The sequence below is a fragment of the Rhopilema esculentum genome, chromosome 7 (assembly GCF_057945365.1).
Source record: "Rhopilema esculentum isolate cy_ngs chromosome 7, ASM5794536v1, whole genome shotgun sequence".
NCBI classification, from domain to species: Eukaryota; Metazoa; Cnidaria; class Scyphozoa; order Rhizostomeae; family Rhizostomatidae; genus Rhopilema; species Rhopilema esculentum.
Window position 1 is genome coordinate 9,481,165 of NC_142821.1, and position 17,032 is coordinate 9,498,196.

General features: G+C 35.8%; 1 protein-coding gene across 1 annotated transcript; it reads left to right on the forward strand.

Moving 5' to 3' along the window:
- The first annotated feature begins 3,420 nt into the window (after positions 1-3,420).
- LOC135683417 (uncharacterized) lies at positions 3,421-12,397 on the forward strand. The gene is made up of 8 exons (XM_065198662.2): positions 3,421-3,580; positions 4,681-4,764; positions 5,701-6,250; positions 7,292-7,506; positions 8,008-8,162; positions 8,994-9,189; positions 10,232-10,787; positions 12,200-12,397. The coding sequence occupies exons 1-8, from the start codon at positions 3,520-3,522 to the stop codon at positions 12,222-12,224; spliced, it is 1,842 nt and encodes a 613-aa protein (XP_065054734.1). The 5' UTR covers positions 3,421-3,519; the 3' UTR covers positions 12,225-12,397.
- Positions 12,398-17,032: the final 4,635 nt, after the last annotated feature.

Below are 17,032 nucleotides of genomic sequence, written 5' to 3' on the forward strand. Positions count from 1 at the left end.
TGTCCTGGCAATTTAAGACGATGAATCATGAATCGGCCGTTTTTCGGTTTATAAATAGCACCAAATGTTGACTCAATGATTATAGAGTATTTGAAATTGAAAGAGAAATCAAGACGATTGAGCTGAATCTGAAATGTTTAATACAATCGGTGATCGAGACGAATTGATCGAAATCAGCCTCGTTGTTATACAGTAAAAACCAGCGTGTAAAAACCTACTTTTTTCAGGATTTGACAAAACAGGTTCTTGTTTTATGTGGAACTTATTGATATTTTAGGCTAAATAGATTCTTAGGCCTAGTTCAAACGTCGCACTTCTCATGTGCCGAACCTAACTCTGTTTGGAGCGACATTTGAGCATGTTTAGCGCGACTCCCGTTTCAAACGTTGAACTTAATCATGTAGCGCCAAATGGGTTTAGGATTGTTACATGAAGTATCTTGGTTAAGGCGCAAAATCTCAAATATTTGTTTGAAACGCATGCGCCCTCCAAAAAGGAAATGAATTCTGGGAAGGAAAATAAATTAAATATAATTATGCATTGAGTTCGGTACATGACAAGTTCGACGCTTGAAACCGTGCCGTGCTGGAGCCGTGCAGCTCGGCAAGCTCTGCCCATCCAAACTAGTCTGCCGCTCCTAACTAAATCTGCCGTACCAAATTGATTCAAACGTCGCGCCCCTCATGCACTTAATTCTCAATTTAGATTCGGCACATGAGAAGCGCGACGTTTGAACCAGGCCTTAATTAGGTTCTTGATTTCTATAGATTATACATTCTTGTTGATTATCAGAAAAAATATGGTCTGCTCTTCATACTGAATAACATATATTCAGAATTCTAGTGTGTCAATGTTGCCCAACAACGATAATTTATCAATGATACAGCACTGTAAATGAAATATTAGCAATATTTCATAATAACAGTTCATATTTAACATACATTGTGTATTTTCAGTTTTATTTTGAAAAATCAATTTTCTGTCACCTTTTTCTGTTTTGGTAATAAAGTATATAAATTAAATGGGTAAACCTCACATAAAAGAACCCGTTGGGAAATGGTTTGGCTAAACAGGTTTGTATAATTTGGAGTATTAGAAAAGCAATTTTCAGGTAGAAGGTTTTTAAATCCTTAGGTTTTTACACGCGGGTTTTTACTGTATGTAGAACTTTGTTTGCTGCCATCAAAGCAGAGTTGTGAGATCGTTATTTTTGAAAAAAATTGAATTTATCAAAGCTATTTTCTAATTTTAGAACACATTAAATCTTATCTTAAGGTTACGGTAAACGTTTTTGACACGATATTTGGTTTTCCCTCCCTAAAAACCAAACTGTTAACGGAATCAGACTAAACTATACATCATTCGATAAACAAGAACATGGCAATTCCAACCATATCAAAATAATTGGCAAAAATGGTAAAATGATACTTTCCAGGCAAAATTATTGCATAAATGAGTGTACCACCTTCAAAAGCTATTTTGTACCCTTGCGTTTGAAGTATCAAATTTGACTTATATCAGCAAAAAGCGCAGATCCTGAGCTACCAAGCTGTGTCTCAGATTTTTCAAATTCCTCCTCCCCTTGAAACTGTACCCTGTCAAAAATTGGCAAATAATTTTTCTTCCCTCTCATAGCTGTATTTGACTATAAAAGACTGACCAGAGCAAATACAAAATTTTGAGACACGCTTTGCTTACCCGACATATGTCCTGGCCGTGTGCAAATTTTTGAGCCATTCGATTGGCTCCTTGGGTACAAAATAGCTTTTTCGTACCTGTATGTAGAGGATTCGTGAGTCCGGAGAAAACGGTATTTTACTGATCTCGCTTGCAAGGTAATGACCACAGTGTAATCCGGGTCAAGACACTTGAAGCTTTAAGATCAATAAACCTGTTTAAATTGACACGGCCATACATGGGATACATGTGCCATGCGATATTGTAAATGAGACATGCGACCACAACCGCCAAGCAACGATACCTAATCTGCTTAACAGGGCAAGAGATTTTCAGGCCTCAACTAAAAGTTCTGATAAAGAAATTATGGAAAACTTCGTTTACATGGCATTTTTTCCTTTTTAAGATTTCTCTTAGTTTCAATTTTGAAATAATTGTGTGCCTTGAAAGTTCGGCTACTTGAATGTGAGATAATCGAAAAATTGATGTTTTCATCCAGAAAACGTTTACCGTAACCTTAAATCCTAGCTGAAAACCAACTTCTCATCAGTCCATTTTTGAAATAGGTTTATGTAATCTTAATGTAAAATGCCAACGTTTTATCTGATGCCTATTAGAAGAAGAAAGATATGTTTGGGTTACAAATCAATTTGCTTATACGTATGGAAACTACTGAATTGAGTGCACAAATATAGCAGTTTGCATCTAAAACAAGATATTGGATATTGCCTTTGTATAACATGGTATCTAGATTGCTTAGAATAAGATCATGCGAGTAAGATTGAAATTTGAATGTAGGAGCCTTGGTGCCCTGGGTGCCAAAGCTACAAAATTTTCAACGTGTGAATAAAAAACCGAGTAGAAAGGCGCAGGAGCGTCTAGCCGAGAAGAAAGAAAACTTACATCTACTTTTATCTTCTATTATCGCGCTTGAATCTATGTGGCTCTCTTACATAAAGTACTTATGGAATAAACAATAGCATAGACGATCACAAAGACAATGACATGCTTTATAAGAAAACATGAAAAGCTAGCATTTGATGAAATACATACTATAGAGCCCTGCAGCGTCAGACAACAACTGCAATATTTCAATTCGCTGAGCATTCATAAAAATACGATATCAGGTAGTGGAAAATAAAATGCCAAAATATTTCGCTGGAGTTTCAAATGAAAGATCTATGAAATCCTTCCATACTCTTGAGTGGAACAAAGAGTAGACCTTGACTGGAACAGTTTATTGCCAACAAGCTAACTGATATATAGGGTGTATTTCAGGTGAACCTTCGAGTTGCAACATAACACTAAATTGTACTATAAAGCAACGATTAATATAGAATCTATGCAAAAAAATGATTTTATTGACAGTGGACACGAAATTAAGCATGAAGCGAACTAATGATCCCTAAAGCTTTTATTTTAAATTTAATTTTTTTAAATTTTTTCTTTGAAGTAATGAGGCAAGAAAATTGCCAACTCAATGTACACAAGGCATTCCTTCACCTGTTTTTCCTTTGTTGTAAATTATGTTTGTTGCAGACATGTTTTTTCTTTACTTGCCAAACGGGTAATTTTGTTTAAGTTAACCATGCTTTTTTCTCGAACTTTTTTCAAGTCTTTGTTTTTGCACCAAAAAATTTGTAATTTGCACCGACAAATAAAACTGGTTTATCACACAAGAGTAATTGGGCTACCTGAATAATTCTTGAACTCAAGTAAAGGTCAAAATCATCAAAGCAATGTTGATTGTATGACAGGTATAATTGAAAGAACTTAATTAGATTTAAAAGGAAAAGGCTGTCATTTAATAAGCCATTCCACAAGTATCAGAGCTAAAAGAAAATGGGGCGCTGCATTGTTCTCCTTCTTTGCCTGGTCGCTGCTTCGTTTGTTTTTGCAGAAGGTATTATTCTTTTTTCTTTCTTTGTTGAATGGATGTACATTATCAAGTTACAAAGCTTATTAAAACCAACTAATTTAATTCGCCTTTGCCCAATATAAATGTCATCAAACGATAGAGATCTTACAAAGATTTCAAGTATTACTGAATGATAAATTTCTGAACTTCTTTTCTCGAATATTTGTTTGGAACTGTGTTTCATACTTGGCTACATCTATATGACACGATATGTCTTTTAAATGAGCCTCTGCACTTTTTAAAATTTAGCTTTTTATGAGTTCTATCGAAATTTATTCATGGATAAATTCCTTGAATGAAAAGGTGAAATTTATCCCTTAAATGTTTTATATATTAATGTCTCAAGATGTTGAGAATTTTCATGAGAGCTGTCTGTTCTATTCTTTATTCCCTTTATCACAAGGTTTATCTGCAACTGTAGTAACTTTAGAATCTACTTTGACTTTAGCAAATATTTTACGTTTCCAGTAAAGCCCTGTTGTCATTTGAAAATACAAAGAATGGAGGCAGCAGTTCCGTTTTTGTAGCTTTTTTTATGACACCATGATTCTCTTGGATTTTTATAATTTTTTAGAAAAATTTAAGTTTTTGATAAATTCTCTAGCTTTTATAATTGCTAATAGAGCTTAGAATTTTTTGAATTACAGTCAACTATAGCAATAATTCAAACAGGCCTCTTTAATCATACGCGTAAGAAGGAACAAACGCAGGATAGGCTGTCCACTGGATTCTGTAAATATTGCAATGAGTCAGGAATGAGGATATGAAAAAATTGTCAGGAACAATGCAAGACAACGACGAGAATTCAATGTAATGCGGCAAAATTTTAGAATGAATTAAATCTAATAGGTTTTTTTTTTACTTGATTATATCCTACGTAGATATGTTTGATTTTGTTATATCATGTCTATCATTTTCGTTCAGCAGAAGATCAATATGAAAAAATGGGACAATAAATTAATAGATATGAGTTCTAGATTCAAAACATTCTGTTTGAAATACATCTCCCAATGCCGTAATGATTTTCTTCAGAAAAGACTTTATCATTTTTTCTAAATATCTTATTGGTTGTTCGTTATTAACAGATATCAAAATTAAGACAACTGAAGATAGCAATGATGATGATGAAGAAAACGTTGAAGTTTCTGGTGATGAACTGGAAAAAAGAGGTGAGGCGAAAAACATATTATTTTGTTTTGGCTGAGACGGTAATTGAAGTTGCTGCCCCGTTCACACAAACGAAAGGGAAGCATCTAGACACAGACACTAGGCATCCGATCAAAAAACGTAGCAAATAAGAGAATCTAGTATTTTTAACGTGAGACACGATTTATACTATTCAAACTACATTCATTTTTTTTGTAAGAAACAAAGGTCGATGTTGAGTACTCCAGTTTCTTAATATTCTGAAAATTTCAATACTCACTTTTTCTTAAGAGTTCCTTAATTATGATGTCATGAATGATGTTATGAATTGTTCGTGACCTTTTTTTCACGTCAAGCGATTCGCTTACGTTCTGACGCTGTATTTAGACGCGGGAAGTATATTTTTATCCCTTGTGTCTTAATTTCTAGGCCATCAGGGCAATCATGTTCTTAGATTTTACAAAATTTCGTTGTTCTCAGTTTTATCACGATTTAATAGTTTCTTAATTTTTTTGCTTCGAGTACTGAAGTTTCTTAATTTTTTCTGACTGTCCAGTACTCGTTTCATATAGCAAGTTTCTTATAAAAAAATGTGTCTATCGAATATAAATGAAAGGTTCTATTGTAAAGTCATCGGTACAGAAGATTGTTTTAAAAACCTATTTGATTTTTGAGAAATGAAATGTATGAATAATTCAGATAGATATGAAGAATTACACCGCATGGCATTAGACAAGTCAAAATAAACACTAAAATTGCAGAAATTTGTCCTCTTAATTCGATGAAAGGTTCCATAAGAACAAGCAAAATTCCCTATAATCCAGATCAAATCACAGCTTAATTGGCAACGTAGATACATTGATAATATTCAGAAAACATACGTAAGTAACTATATAATTTATTCATGATGTCATTGCATAGATTTCATTGCCTGGTCACTGCTAAACTTTTCTTTCCAGGTGACCAAACGATGTCAAATATTGGATACCTTTTCAAAGGGTACAACATCATAGAAGGTAACCCTATGGACCCCACCAGATTTGATCCAGGGTTTAAAGCCAAAATATTTGAGGCTACATACGAGAAGGACAGACGCACGGACGATCAACAATACAAAATTCCAGATAATGTCGATCTTGATGAAAAAGAGTCTTGCTCGTCATCGTTTTCAGCTGAAACAGTTATGACAAAATCTGATTATCAGAGAAGTTTGTTAGCTAAAGCATCGGCTTCTGGATCCGCACAAATAAAAGTGGTCAAAGCTTCATTTTCCGCCAGCGCTGAATACAGCAAGACATCTAAGATTTTGCAATCAAACGACAAGTCTATCATAAAAACTGAAGCAACCTGTATTGTTTATGAAGCCAGGGTGCAGACTGGAACACCCCCGAAGTTCACTTCTAACTTCCTTGAGACTGTAAAGCTATTGGGTCGTGGCCAAAACGACTATGGAAGATTTCTTGACACGTTTGGAACACATTTTGTAGAATCAGTAGACATGGGTGCAAGGTGAGATCCTGTTCTTTTTCAAGCTATAGTTTAATGGCAAAAAGCCTAATAATCTAAAAATTGCTTTAAACAAAATTTCTTAAAGTGTGCTAAAGCTATTAGACTGACAATCTTTAAGAGTTTTAAAGGGTCAGACTAACGCTCAGAAACGTTAAGTTAGAAAATCTATGTACCCAGTTGTGGATTGAAAATGGAAAATCAGAAATGCGAGCTCATACGTTTTACATCATAGCTGACAGGGAATGTAAAAAGTGCACGAGTACAGTCCCAAAAGCAAAGTAAATTTCCACTTTCGCGATTTGTATATTCAACACACGTGACTTTTAAGTTTTTGTTGCATTGTGAATTAGACGTGAAGTTGTTGGGAAGATGAGCCAGCATTTGTCTGAAGTACCATTAGGCTTTCAAAATTTCGCATCATATGCACATGCACAAAGTCACTGTCGCCATTTTGACATCGCAAAATATATTCTGTGGTATGAACATTCGCGGCTCTTAAGGGAATTAGCCTGAATCGAATCAAAAGACGAAGGAAATTTAGAGAAAAGGGTGTCATGTGAAGAGTAAGAACGAAACTTTGGGTTTACATATGCAGCAATGATTTAGAAAATTGATTGAATGCTGTGAAGCGCCATTTGATGTAAATTTCGCCTTCGCACTAATGCGCATGCCCATATGGTGCAGGTTCTCATTGGTTCATAGAATAATGACCATAACAATAGGAATTTATACTAGTCTTCCCAACAAGGAAGCTTACTTTAAAACAAAATTTTTGTTGACATGGCTCATCAAGTCGATAAATTTATGAATAATCAATAGATTTGAAACACCTTTTTAATTAATGAGTTTCGATGCTCGGAATATGACAGTTCTGCTGAATGTTAGCAAAAAATGTGTATGTTTTTTAACTTTAACAACAGCAACAATTATATTGTGTGGGATAGAAGGGTGCAAACTCCAGACATAACCCAAAGAAAAAAATATCTGATTTTAGCTATTTTGCAAGCATTAAATTTGAATGCCTTTTTATCTTTTATCTAGGTACGCAAAACTTCAAGTCATTTCCAAAGAAACTCAAGAGAAGCTACACGAGAATGGCATTGATATAAAATTAGCTGCTGAGGCATCAGCTGCTGGAATCGGCTCAGTAAAAACTGACAATCAATTCAAAACAAGTAAAAAGAATTCAGAGACGTTTGAGAATTCAGTAGAGAAAACAGAAACTGTGACGATCGGATCAAAGCCTCCAAGTGATGGTATGGTGATTTATATAATAAATTAAGAAAGAAGGGAGTATATCAAAACATTACACCTTTCAAAAAGTTGCAGCAAAATATCAGTGGCTCATGAAAGGAAAAAAGTGTGCATTTGAGAAATTGCCAAGTTTGCAAGTTGGAATAACAAGAAACGATACTTCTTAGGTTTTACGCCATATTAACATTTCAATCGTTGTCAGTTTTACGTTTGATTGCAACACTCCCCCCCCCCCCCCCACCGGTTAGAGTTAGAAGATGCACTTTTAAGGGAGAAGTTATTGCTAATGTGCGTTTTGTGTATATTCGAATCTCGTCCGAAATATTGATTGAGTTTGCAGAAATCTCTCGTGAATGTTTCATGATGATAGGTATTGCCAGAGGTATCTGGTCAAAACTGCTCTTAAATGACAGGTACTGAAACACAAGATCGTTACAAGAAAATTCTTAATTTTTCAAATAATAATGTATTTTGAACGCACTAACAATTTTATTTGCTCGTAGGAAAGCAAGAAACATGGATAGCAGAATCTGTACGAAGCCCTTTGCCAATCTTTTATCAGCTAAGAAGCATAGTTGATATATTCAGTTCAGCTTACTTCAAAGATGCTTCTGTGGACTACGCAAAGATAAACAGAGAGCTGTCACAGTTCATGCAGGTAAGCGTAATATATTTCTACCAATTTTCTGTTGCATTGCTTCAAACCAGCAATACAAAATCTTCATTAAGATAAGAACTTTCAAATCAACATTACAACTGCAACATAGAGTGACATTCAGAGCTAGCTTGGGGTTACGGGGTTAAAATTGAGATATGCTCCTGACAAGAATTGTCCTACGAATACGATGGTGTGATATGTTCACGGGCTCCTTTAGCCTTCCCTTGGAGTTTCATTCTATTTACCGCGTTTTCAATGCCCTTGGCTTCATATGCAGGGAACTACCAATACAACTGAACCTCTTTCAAGGGAGCTACCAGTCCAAGAAAAAGCTGTATTACTAGATATATCTATAGCTATCTATTTGAAATTACTTTATTCGTGTATCAATGCATTTCAGTTGTTTCGGTGCACCTTAATCCTTGACTTCAAGAGCCAATTTATTCTGAGGTGCAACCTACTTAAGCGAGGATTGCACCATGACCAAGCTGGTTGTTTAAGACTGACTTTGTGCTCTCAGTTTTGTCTTCGAGATTTTGCATAATGCAACTGCATTAAACTGCAACTTGCTTAAATCACTTTAACACAAAAAATAGCGAAGCCCAGTATCCACTACATGATCATCACTTCTAGTTGAACAACGTCATGCATTCGCATAAAATCATGCAGTCTCTGCATGTTAGGAACAAAAGTTTACATTGATTGCAATCCAAGTTTGCACAGCAAGTTGTATGCTGTTCACCTGATCGATGTAAATGGAAGGGGATATTCTTGGGAAAGAGAAGGAAACAATCGTATAAATAGGGCATAACACTGTGGTTCTATTGACAGGGTTACTGCGACCAATTGAAGATGAATCGTTTACCAGACGCTGAATGCAATGGACCTCCAAAAGGATGCAGAGGGGGCAGCCAGTGTAGCGTCAATGCAATATGTACAGATGATAACAATGGTGATGACGAGGAGCAACTGTACGATTGCAAATGCAAGTCAGGATACAAAGGAGATGGAAAGATTTGTCAACGAAGTACGAGTCAAAATCCAATTTAAATTACTGTTTTGCCAATCAATCGTAAGGTGAACGATGGCGTATGGGCAGAGCTGCCAACACTTTGCTGGAACAGGAGTGTTATAAGCTCCTGCTTTAATGCTGAATGCGATAAGCAGACAACTTTGGACCACATATATGATTTCCCTTGCGCTCTCCTTTAAGAAGGTTGCTTAACACAGTATTTATTGGCATTGTACAAAATGTTTATATTTTCCTAGCATAGCCTTTGTTACCTCCTAAGTATAATATTGCAAGAAATTTTGACCAAATGACATATTTTGAGTAAAAGATAAAAGTTGAAAAAGAGAAGGACCTTTCAGAGGCGAAGAGGTGAACTTTTATAAGGCTAACTTGCAAAGGAAAAATCAAAACAAACTCAAAACTATTCCTGACAACTAATACTAAAAGTTCAACTTAAAAAACTTAAAATGTTACACCTGTGCTACTTGAGGAGCACATCGAAAGTATCTCTTATCAGTTACTTTGTAATCGAGCAACATTAACCACGGCATTCTAAAGGGATGAGCTTTCTGCACCATCATCTGTGCCACCTAAGGGGAAGTGCCTTCTGCACCATTATCCGTGCCACCTATGGGAATGAGCCTTTTTGCACCATTATCCGTGCCACCTAAGGAAATGAGCCATTTTGCACCATTATCCGTGCCACCAAAGTGGATGAGCCTTCTGCCCCAGTTTCTGTACCACCTAAGGAGATGAGCCTTCTGCGCCATTACCTGTGCCATCTAAGGAAATGAACCCTTTTTCTTAGACCAGTCATGTTAGCAACATCAAGTGTAAAATTTCGAGCAAATAATGGTACACAAATCATACGCTAGGAAAAACGGCGAAACGTTTTTATATCTATTAATAATATGATTTTCAACCAAAGATAATTATGAAATTTAACTTTAAAAGATCTAAGTTATGCCAAACTATGTATTTTACACTTAGATGCCAGAAAAATATTGTTCTTTTTTCATTTCACTGTGTAATTCTACCTCTTTTCTAATTCACCAAGGCCTTGAATGGACTCCAACAGAAGAAATCGAGCAAGATGAGAATAAAGGTATCTGGGGAACATGGGGTACAATGGACTACTGTAAAGATGGCATTTTTGCAAACGGGTACCTTTTGAAAGCAGAGCAAAAAAGAGGAATCAAAGACGACTCTGGTGCGAATGCCGTCTGTTTAGCATGTGATGAGCAGCAAGTTTGTTCAAACAAAGGTCCAAGAGGTGTTTGGTCCGACATGTACAGATGTCCTAGAGGCAGCTTTTTGAGCGGTTGGAGGCAGAACGTTGAGGATCCAAGACGCTGGGGCCTTCTTAAAGATGACACTGCATTGGATAATGTTGAATATAAATGCAGAGATTTGATAACGTGGAAGGAGACAGAAAGAATGAAAGGCCAAGGAATTGAGAGGGGAAGATGGAGTAGGTTTACAGAATGTCCAAGAGGGCAGTTTATCTGTGGTATAAAAACAAGAGTTGAAAGTCCTGGAGGCGATGATACAGCACTTAATGATATCAAACACAATTGCTGTAAGCCAATTATGAAAAAGAAGAAAGCAAAAAAGTAAGCAATTTTCAGAATCCTTGTAACACTAACAGCTCATACTTGCACATTTGCTTGCTTTCTTATTTGTTTGCCTTCTTCCATTCCTCTTCTTTTCTCTCTATCCCTTCTCCTTTTTCTTTAATTTATTTTTCTTTTTCATCTTCTTCTTCTTTCCCTTCTTCTTTTTCTTCTTTTTCTCTTCTTCTTCTTTTTCCTCTTCTTCTTCTTTCTCTTTGACTTCCTTTTTATGTTTTTCTTCTTGGTCTTTTTCTTCTTCCTTTCTTCTTCTCCTTCTTCCTTTTCTTCTCCTTCTTTTTCCTTTTCTTCTCATTCTTCCTTTTCTCCTTCTTCTTCTTGGTCTTCTTCGTCTTCTTCTTCTTTTGTTGTTCTTCCTTTTCTTCTTTGTCTTCGTGTTTTCTTCTTTTACTTCTTCTCGTTAATCTCTAATATCTCTTTCACATCCTCTTCCCATTCTTTCTCTTCCTATCCTTCCTCTTCTTCGTCTTCTTCTTCCTCCTATTCTTTGTCTTTACTGCTGATTTCTTAGCCGCCATTTTAAATTTGCCATCATTTGTCATTTATTTCACAACAAAGTCGAATGCTTTACATTGCCTGCCTGACTTTGATCGACAGCAATAATAGGGAAATTAAATTTGCTCTCAAACGACTTGCCTGTTAATTAATCAAAATAGTGTTTGGCTTGAAGAAGATCCAGATTTCAATTTATACAAAAAGCTTCATAGAATAATCTGTGAGCAAATCAAGCCAGAATAAATCATTCACTGATCAAATTCTAAATCGAGATGTTGCCAGAATGCCTACAACTGCCGATCAAAGCTTGGGTTTTCAACTCTCTCAGCTTTATCATTCCTGAAGAAAGAATAGTGTTCTTAAACTTGTAAATAATACTGCTGCTATCTTACTGGCACCTTCCGATATTTGAAAATCAAACAAATCCAAAAAATGTTAATCTTAAAGGGACTCTTCGCATATTGGCAAGATTTTTGAATGCCCTGCTATTTCAAGATTCTCGCCAGTGGTGGCGCCAGGGGAGGGCTAGGGGGGGGACTACTGCCCCTCCGTCGAAAGCATCTAGCCCCCCATCGGAGGAAATTTTAGATTATTGTCGGAGCAAAATTGACAAAATAACATACGAAAACTGCTTATTTTAGTCATTTTAGCCTCCCTGTCGGAAGCTCCAGCCTCTCTGTCGGAAGACTTCTGGCGCCACCTCTGATTCTCGCTGCTCTTGCTTATTAAGGCTTCTTTTGCTAGCAGCTAACGTATTGTAGCTGATTGAATCACATTATATTAACAGTAGATTTCCGCCAGCCCATGAATTTTTTGCGTAACCTTTCACACTCTATATTTTTCAGATATTACCATAATAAAGTGAAAGGCAAAACTTATGGAATCTCTTCTTATTTCAGGACCAGATACATTATCAGAAAATGAAGAAGACGTTAAGAAATGTGAAACGAGTATTAAACATATCGGGAAATATGTCTTCTATGAAACATAATTACCTTTTGAAGAACCTGCTTATTCTCTGCAGTAGATAGACAGGTTTTTGTTTTGATATTTGATCATAAAAAGAAATGAAAACATCAAATTTTGATTAACATGGATTAACATCAAATTTATGAAAACATTTTTCTTTATTGATGCTATTATCAGGGGCTTTGCATGGGGCACATGTGTCGCAACGGTTTTGCAAAAACGGCAAAAGATTTGGTCTATCTTCTTCGTATCATGACACCTATTTGCTAAAATTGCTTGCGATACATACAGAAGTATTCTGAATTTCTGCCAACTGTGGGGATTGCTATCTTAGGGATCTTAGGCGAAAATCAACTTAATTTTTCTGGCATAAATTTTTCAAATACGAATCTCCTTTTGGAAATGATTAGGCACGAAGTAAAAATACGTACACAGACATTGTACCTGTACCAATACACAAAGCTACATGATCTTTATAAAACTCCTTTAGGATTGAAGATAAGAGATTTTCAAAACTTTGAAGTGTTGGTCACTTTTTTGGGGAGTGATGGGAATTTTTCCGGTAACTAATTGTAAATTTCCTGAAATAAAAACCTCCACTAGCAATTTTGCAAATGAAAAATCATTACCTCAACAATAGACATGACGTAATCATAGAAACAGTTAAAGTTGAAAGAGATACACGAGACCTGTTGACTATAAAATATACTGATAACAACATCAAATAAACAAGTTGATTGATTAATTAAACTCCTTGTAAAAACACTTGACATGGCTGAAAGCAAAACGTTCTTGCTGATAGAAAATCATAGCTTCTGTAACAGTTAAAAGGGTTACTTTACTTCCACAGGAAAACCTGTGACAGCAAAAACTGAATAAAGTTTCTGCAAAATGTACCTTAAAGTAAAAATTCTAGGGAGATGGGCTTATTCATTTTTTAGCCCTAAGGAGGAGCTCAAAAGGAAAGAGGCTTATAAGAGAAGGGGCTTATAAATAGTTCAAGGTAAAAAATGTCATGAAAATGCTATTGTGCATTTTTGTTATAAAAATGTCATACCAACGTCTCCAAAAAATTTTCCTAGCGGCTTTGAAAGTTTATTAAAAATAATCAATTGTGTTCTTTTTTCCACTAGAGTCACCAGGATCAATTGATAACGCTAGCTCATCTTCTAAACAATTTTAGTCCTCTTGGACTTCTTCGACATATAAAACATCCGCATCCCCTTGACTTCTAAGGCGCACCAGTAAATCTTCAATTTTTCTGTATTTAGTGTACCTGATCTTACATGTACTTGAACACACCCCCTCCCAGTTCTTGACAGGATCGATTTTGTATTTCGTCTAAATTCCATGAGAAAATTTTGAGGGAGGGGTAATATTTTGGCAACGTACGTTTTGTGATGTAATCCTATGTTTTTCAAATTGCCTGTACGTAGCCAAAAATTAATCATGGGCATTCACTTCGGGTAAAATAGACGTTTCTGATAAATGCTGATAAAAGAGCATTTCTTGGTGTAAAAAAGGGCGTGGTCTAATAGATTTGGTTTCGTCTGTCTCAGAGCCTAGTGGATGGCGCCGACATTGGTCAAGAGACTAACTCAACGCGCATGTTTTCTTTGTTTGGCATCAAGGGTTAAAGATAGGGGCTTCATAGAGAGGGAGCTTGTTTTAAAATTTTGCTTGAAATGGGGGCCTAAAAGAGGGGGAACTTGATAAAGCAAAATCTACAATGTCTATAAGCAAAATCTGATAAAAAATTCAAACAAGATTAACAAATTATCATGAAGCGCAGCTACCCAATTCATGTGTTGGCTAGTAAGGAGCGCCATAAAAAGACGCTCTCTTTTTAGACAGGGAATTTCCTACAACAATCGAGCAAAGTGCATAACATTAGTTTTATCTCTTGATTTGTATACCTAGACATGATTTTCGTACTTTTGTGTTTATATATCTATTCTTATGTGAAAAGGCCTGTTATTTTCATTTCTGAGGTTAGTTTTTACGTTTCGTGATTAATGAAGGAATAATTGGCGATCTTCTACGCCAAAATTCACCATCTTGGTTTTCAGAATGTGTAGACAGTGACGTCACGGGAGGGACCCGATCGCCTCCTTCTTCGAGTTCTTGTATCGTAGTCAATGAGGGAAATCTAACAGGTCCAAGATGAGCGATATTTCCAGAGAAAGTAGTGGCAGCGAGGATGAGATTTTTTAAAGTAGCGCTTACATTGTTACAATAACGAGTTCCTCCCATGACGTCACAAGAGAACGGCGAATGATGATAAAGCGACTTGTCTAGGCCGCACTATTTTGGTTAATTTCAATATCAAAACGCTTTTATTTCAAAAAAAGTTCAGATCTACTATAAGAGCAGTGCAACGCTTCAATTAAGAGAATAAAAAAATCATGTCACTTTAAGCCTTGCTGAATTTTTCAAGCCTTGGATGCATTTTTGTAACACAATAAAAATCACGTGATCGATGATGTCATTCCCCGGTCATTAAAATTCTTACTTCTCTTTCTTGAAAAATCGTTCCAATCATCTTGTTTGGCATTGTAATAGGAGCAAAAAGTTTTAAAGAATAAACTCTATCAGACTTGCAGATAACGAGTTATTGCTATTTAAAGTTTGCATGGCGTCATCAAAATGGCAGTTCTGCAGTTTTCAAGCACGTGGAATTCAAAAACTGATGGTCGTAATTTAGGTTGCTTTACCTTGATATTCAAGTTTTTTACCTTTATGTTGTTCAGCAACTCAAGAATTTCATTTTGTTCAATACTCACTTTCCCAGGCGTGCAATATAGCACCTCAAATAAAATGTAAATTAGAATAAACCCTGACCTTTTTTATACTAATCATATTGTATTTTGTTGTAATTATTATCAGACATAAGACAGGTATATTAGACAAGATCAAAGAACCATCACACCGGTGACACAAACATGGTCTAGGAATCATGAAGCGAAAAGACACAGCCAACGTTGGATGCAGCGAACAGACGACCTTGCTTACTCAATGATTTTAAAGTTCCCGTCACATTCTAATTTGCTTTTGCACCACCATAAAATTTGTTACTTGTGCCAACAAATAATGCATCACCTAAATTCATACCGGGTGGTTGTTGACATAAAACTACCAATTGTATCATACCTACATTTTTGAATTAAAAGCATTGAATGCCATTGAATGCTATCGGTTTGTTCATGCATTGCACCAAGACAGTCATAATACGACGTCTGTTTCTCATTCTCGGCTTGTTCCTTCTCAAAAATCCCTTTTTTCTCTAAAACTCTTATTGCCGCCGTCTGCATTTGAAGTACTTTCTTTCTGTATTTTGAACATTTTTGCAAAGTTGCTAATGTATTGATGCTTCTAACTGGCTACTTGCCCGTTTCAAAATAAGAATAGGCGTTCATTGTTTGGAATATCGATCATTTGTGCAGCCAAGTTCAGTTTTAATTCATACTCCCTTTGAACAAATGGCAACTTTATCCAAAACAATGCAGCTTTTAAGCTGCATCTACAAATCCAATTTTTTCTTGGTAATTTTCCTTGACAAGTTTCCTTGCCCTTGTAGATTAACAACAAGTTTTGTTTGACATTTTTTATGTGACAATTTTTAATTGCTCGTGTAGAAAGACAACAAGTCTCGTTCACAATATCTTTTCGCTCTGACAATCTTTTTGGCCAGCGAAGTTTATAGGTTAGCCTCGGTTTTTGTGACGGGGCACATTTTACGGGTCAAATTTTCTTGCAAAAAATAACTCCTTTAACGAAGAAGATACTTTTATTCGTGAATGGGAAATCCCTGGAATTTCTTCCTTTAATATCTGTATACCCATACTCATACTACACATACTCGTTCTTCTTTGTGTTCTAATTTTACAACTTTGTGCCTTTGTATTCCGAAGGCTTTCACGGCTTTGCAGAGTATTAAAAGCATTGACGTTCCTTGATCGGCCAAGAACAAACAATTGCGAGAAAAGAAAAGATCTGGAATTGAGTCAAATTTGTCAAGTTCACTTGTCAAGTCATCTACACGGACAAGTTTTGCAAATGGCATTTTTCTACTTGACAAGTAAACTTGCTGAAAACGGGCACGCCAGCTTTTTATACTTGTCAAGTAAAAGATTGTCATTTTTCCTCAATACACCCCAATCTATACGAGCAAAATAACTTCTCAAAGAAAAATTGTCAAGGAAAACTTGCTCGTGTGCATTCGGCTTTAAAAAAATCCAGGGGTTCTCCAAAAAATTTTTTAGGTGGCCACCCATCTTGATAATTGGAACGCCCATTTTTGAAATAATTGGAAAGGGATTAGGTAATAAAAGATTATTAAAAATATATAGAGCATACCAACCAGACATGTTCTTTCTATGCTTAACAGGTAGGGACAACCAGAACTTTCAGACTTATCTATGATACTATCAATGTTTACATAAACGTACAGTGATGAGCAATTTGCGCAGTGATAAATTATAACTGTGCACTGATAAACTCAAATTTTGTGCAGTGATTAAGCTGCAATTGAGAGATTTGTTATTGAAAATTAAAGATTGCAACAACTACCTGTAGACACAAAAAGTTTCTATAAGATCATTCAAAATGGATAAAGAGAACATAACAGCGACAATAACTTTACTTTTTAAATCTCTCTAAAAACATTTCAGCACCTATCAGAAAGTTTGGGTGAGAGGTGGCGTAATTCGACAATTTCACAGATGAAAAAGTCGCACACTACAGTTATCAAGCTAAATTGGTCG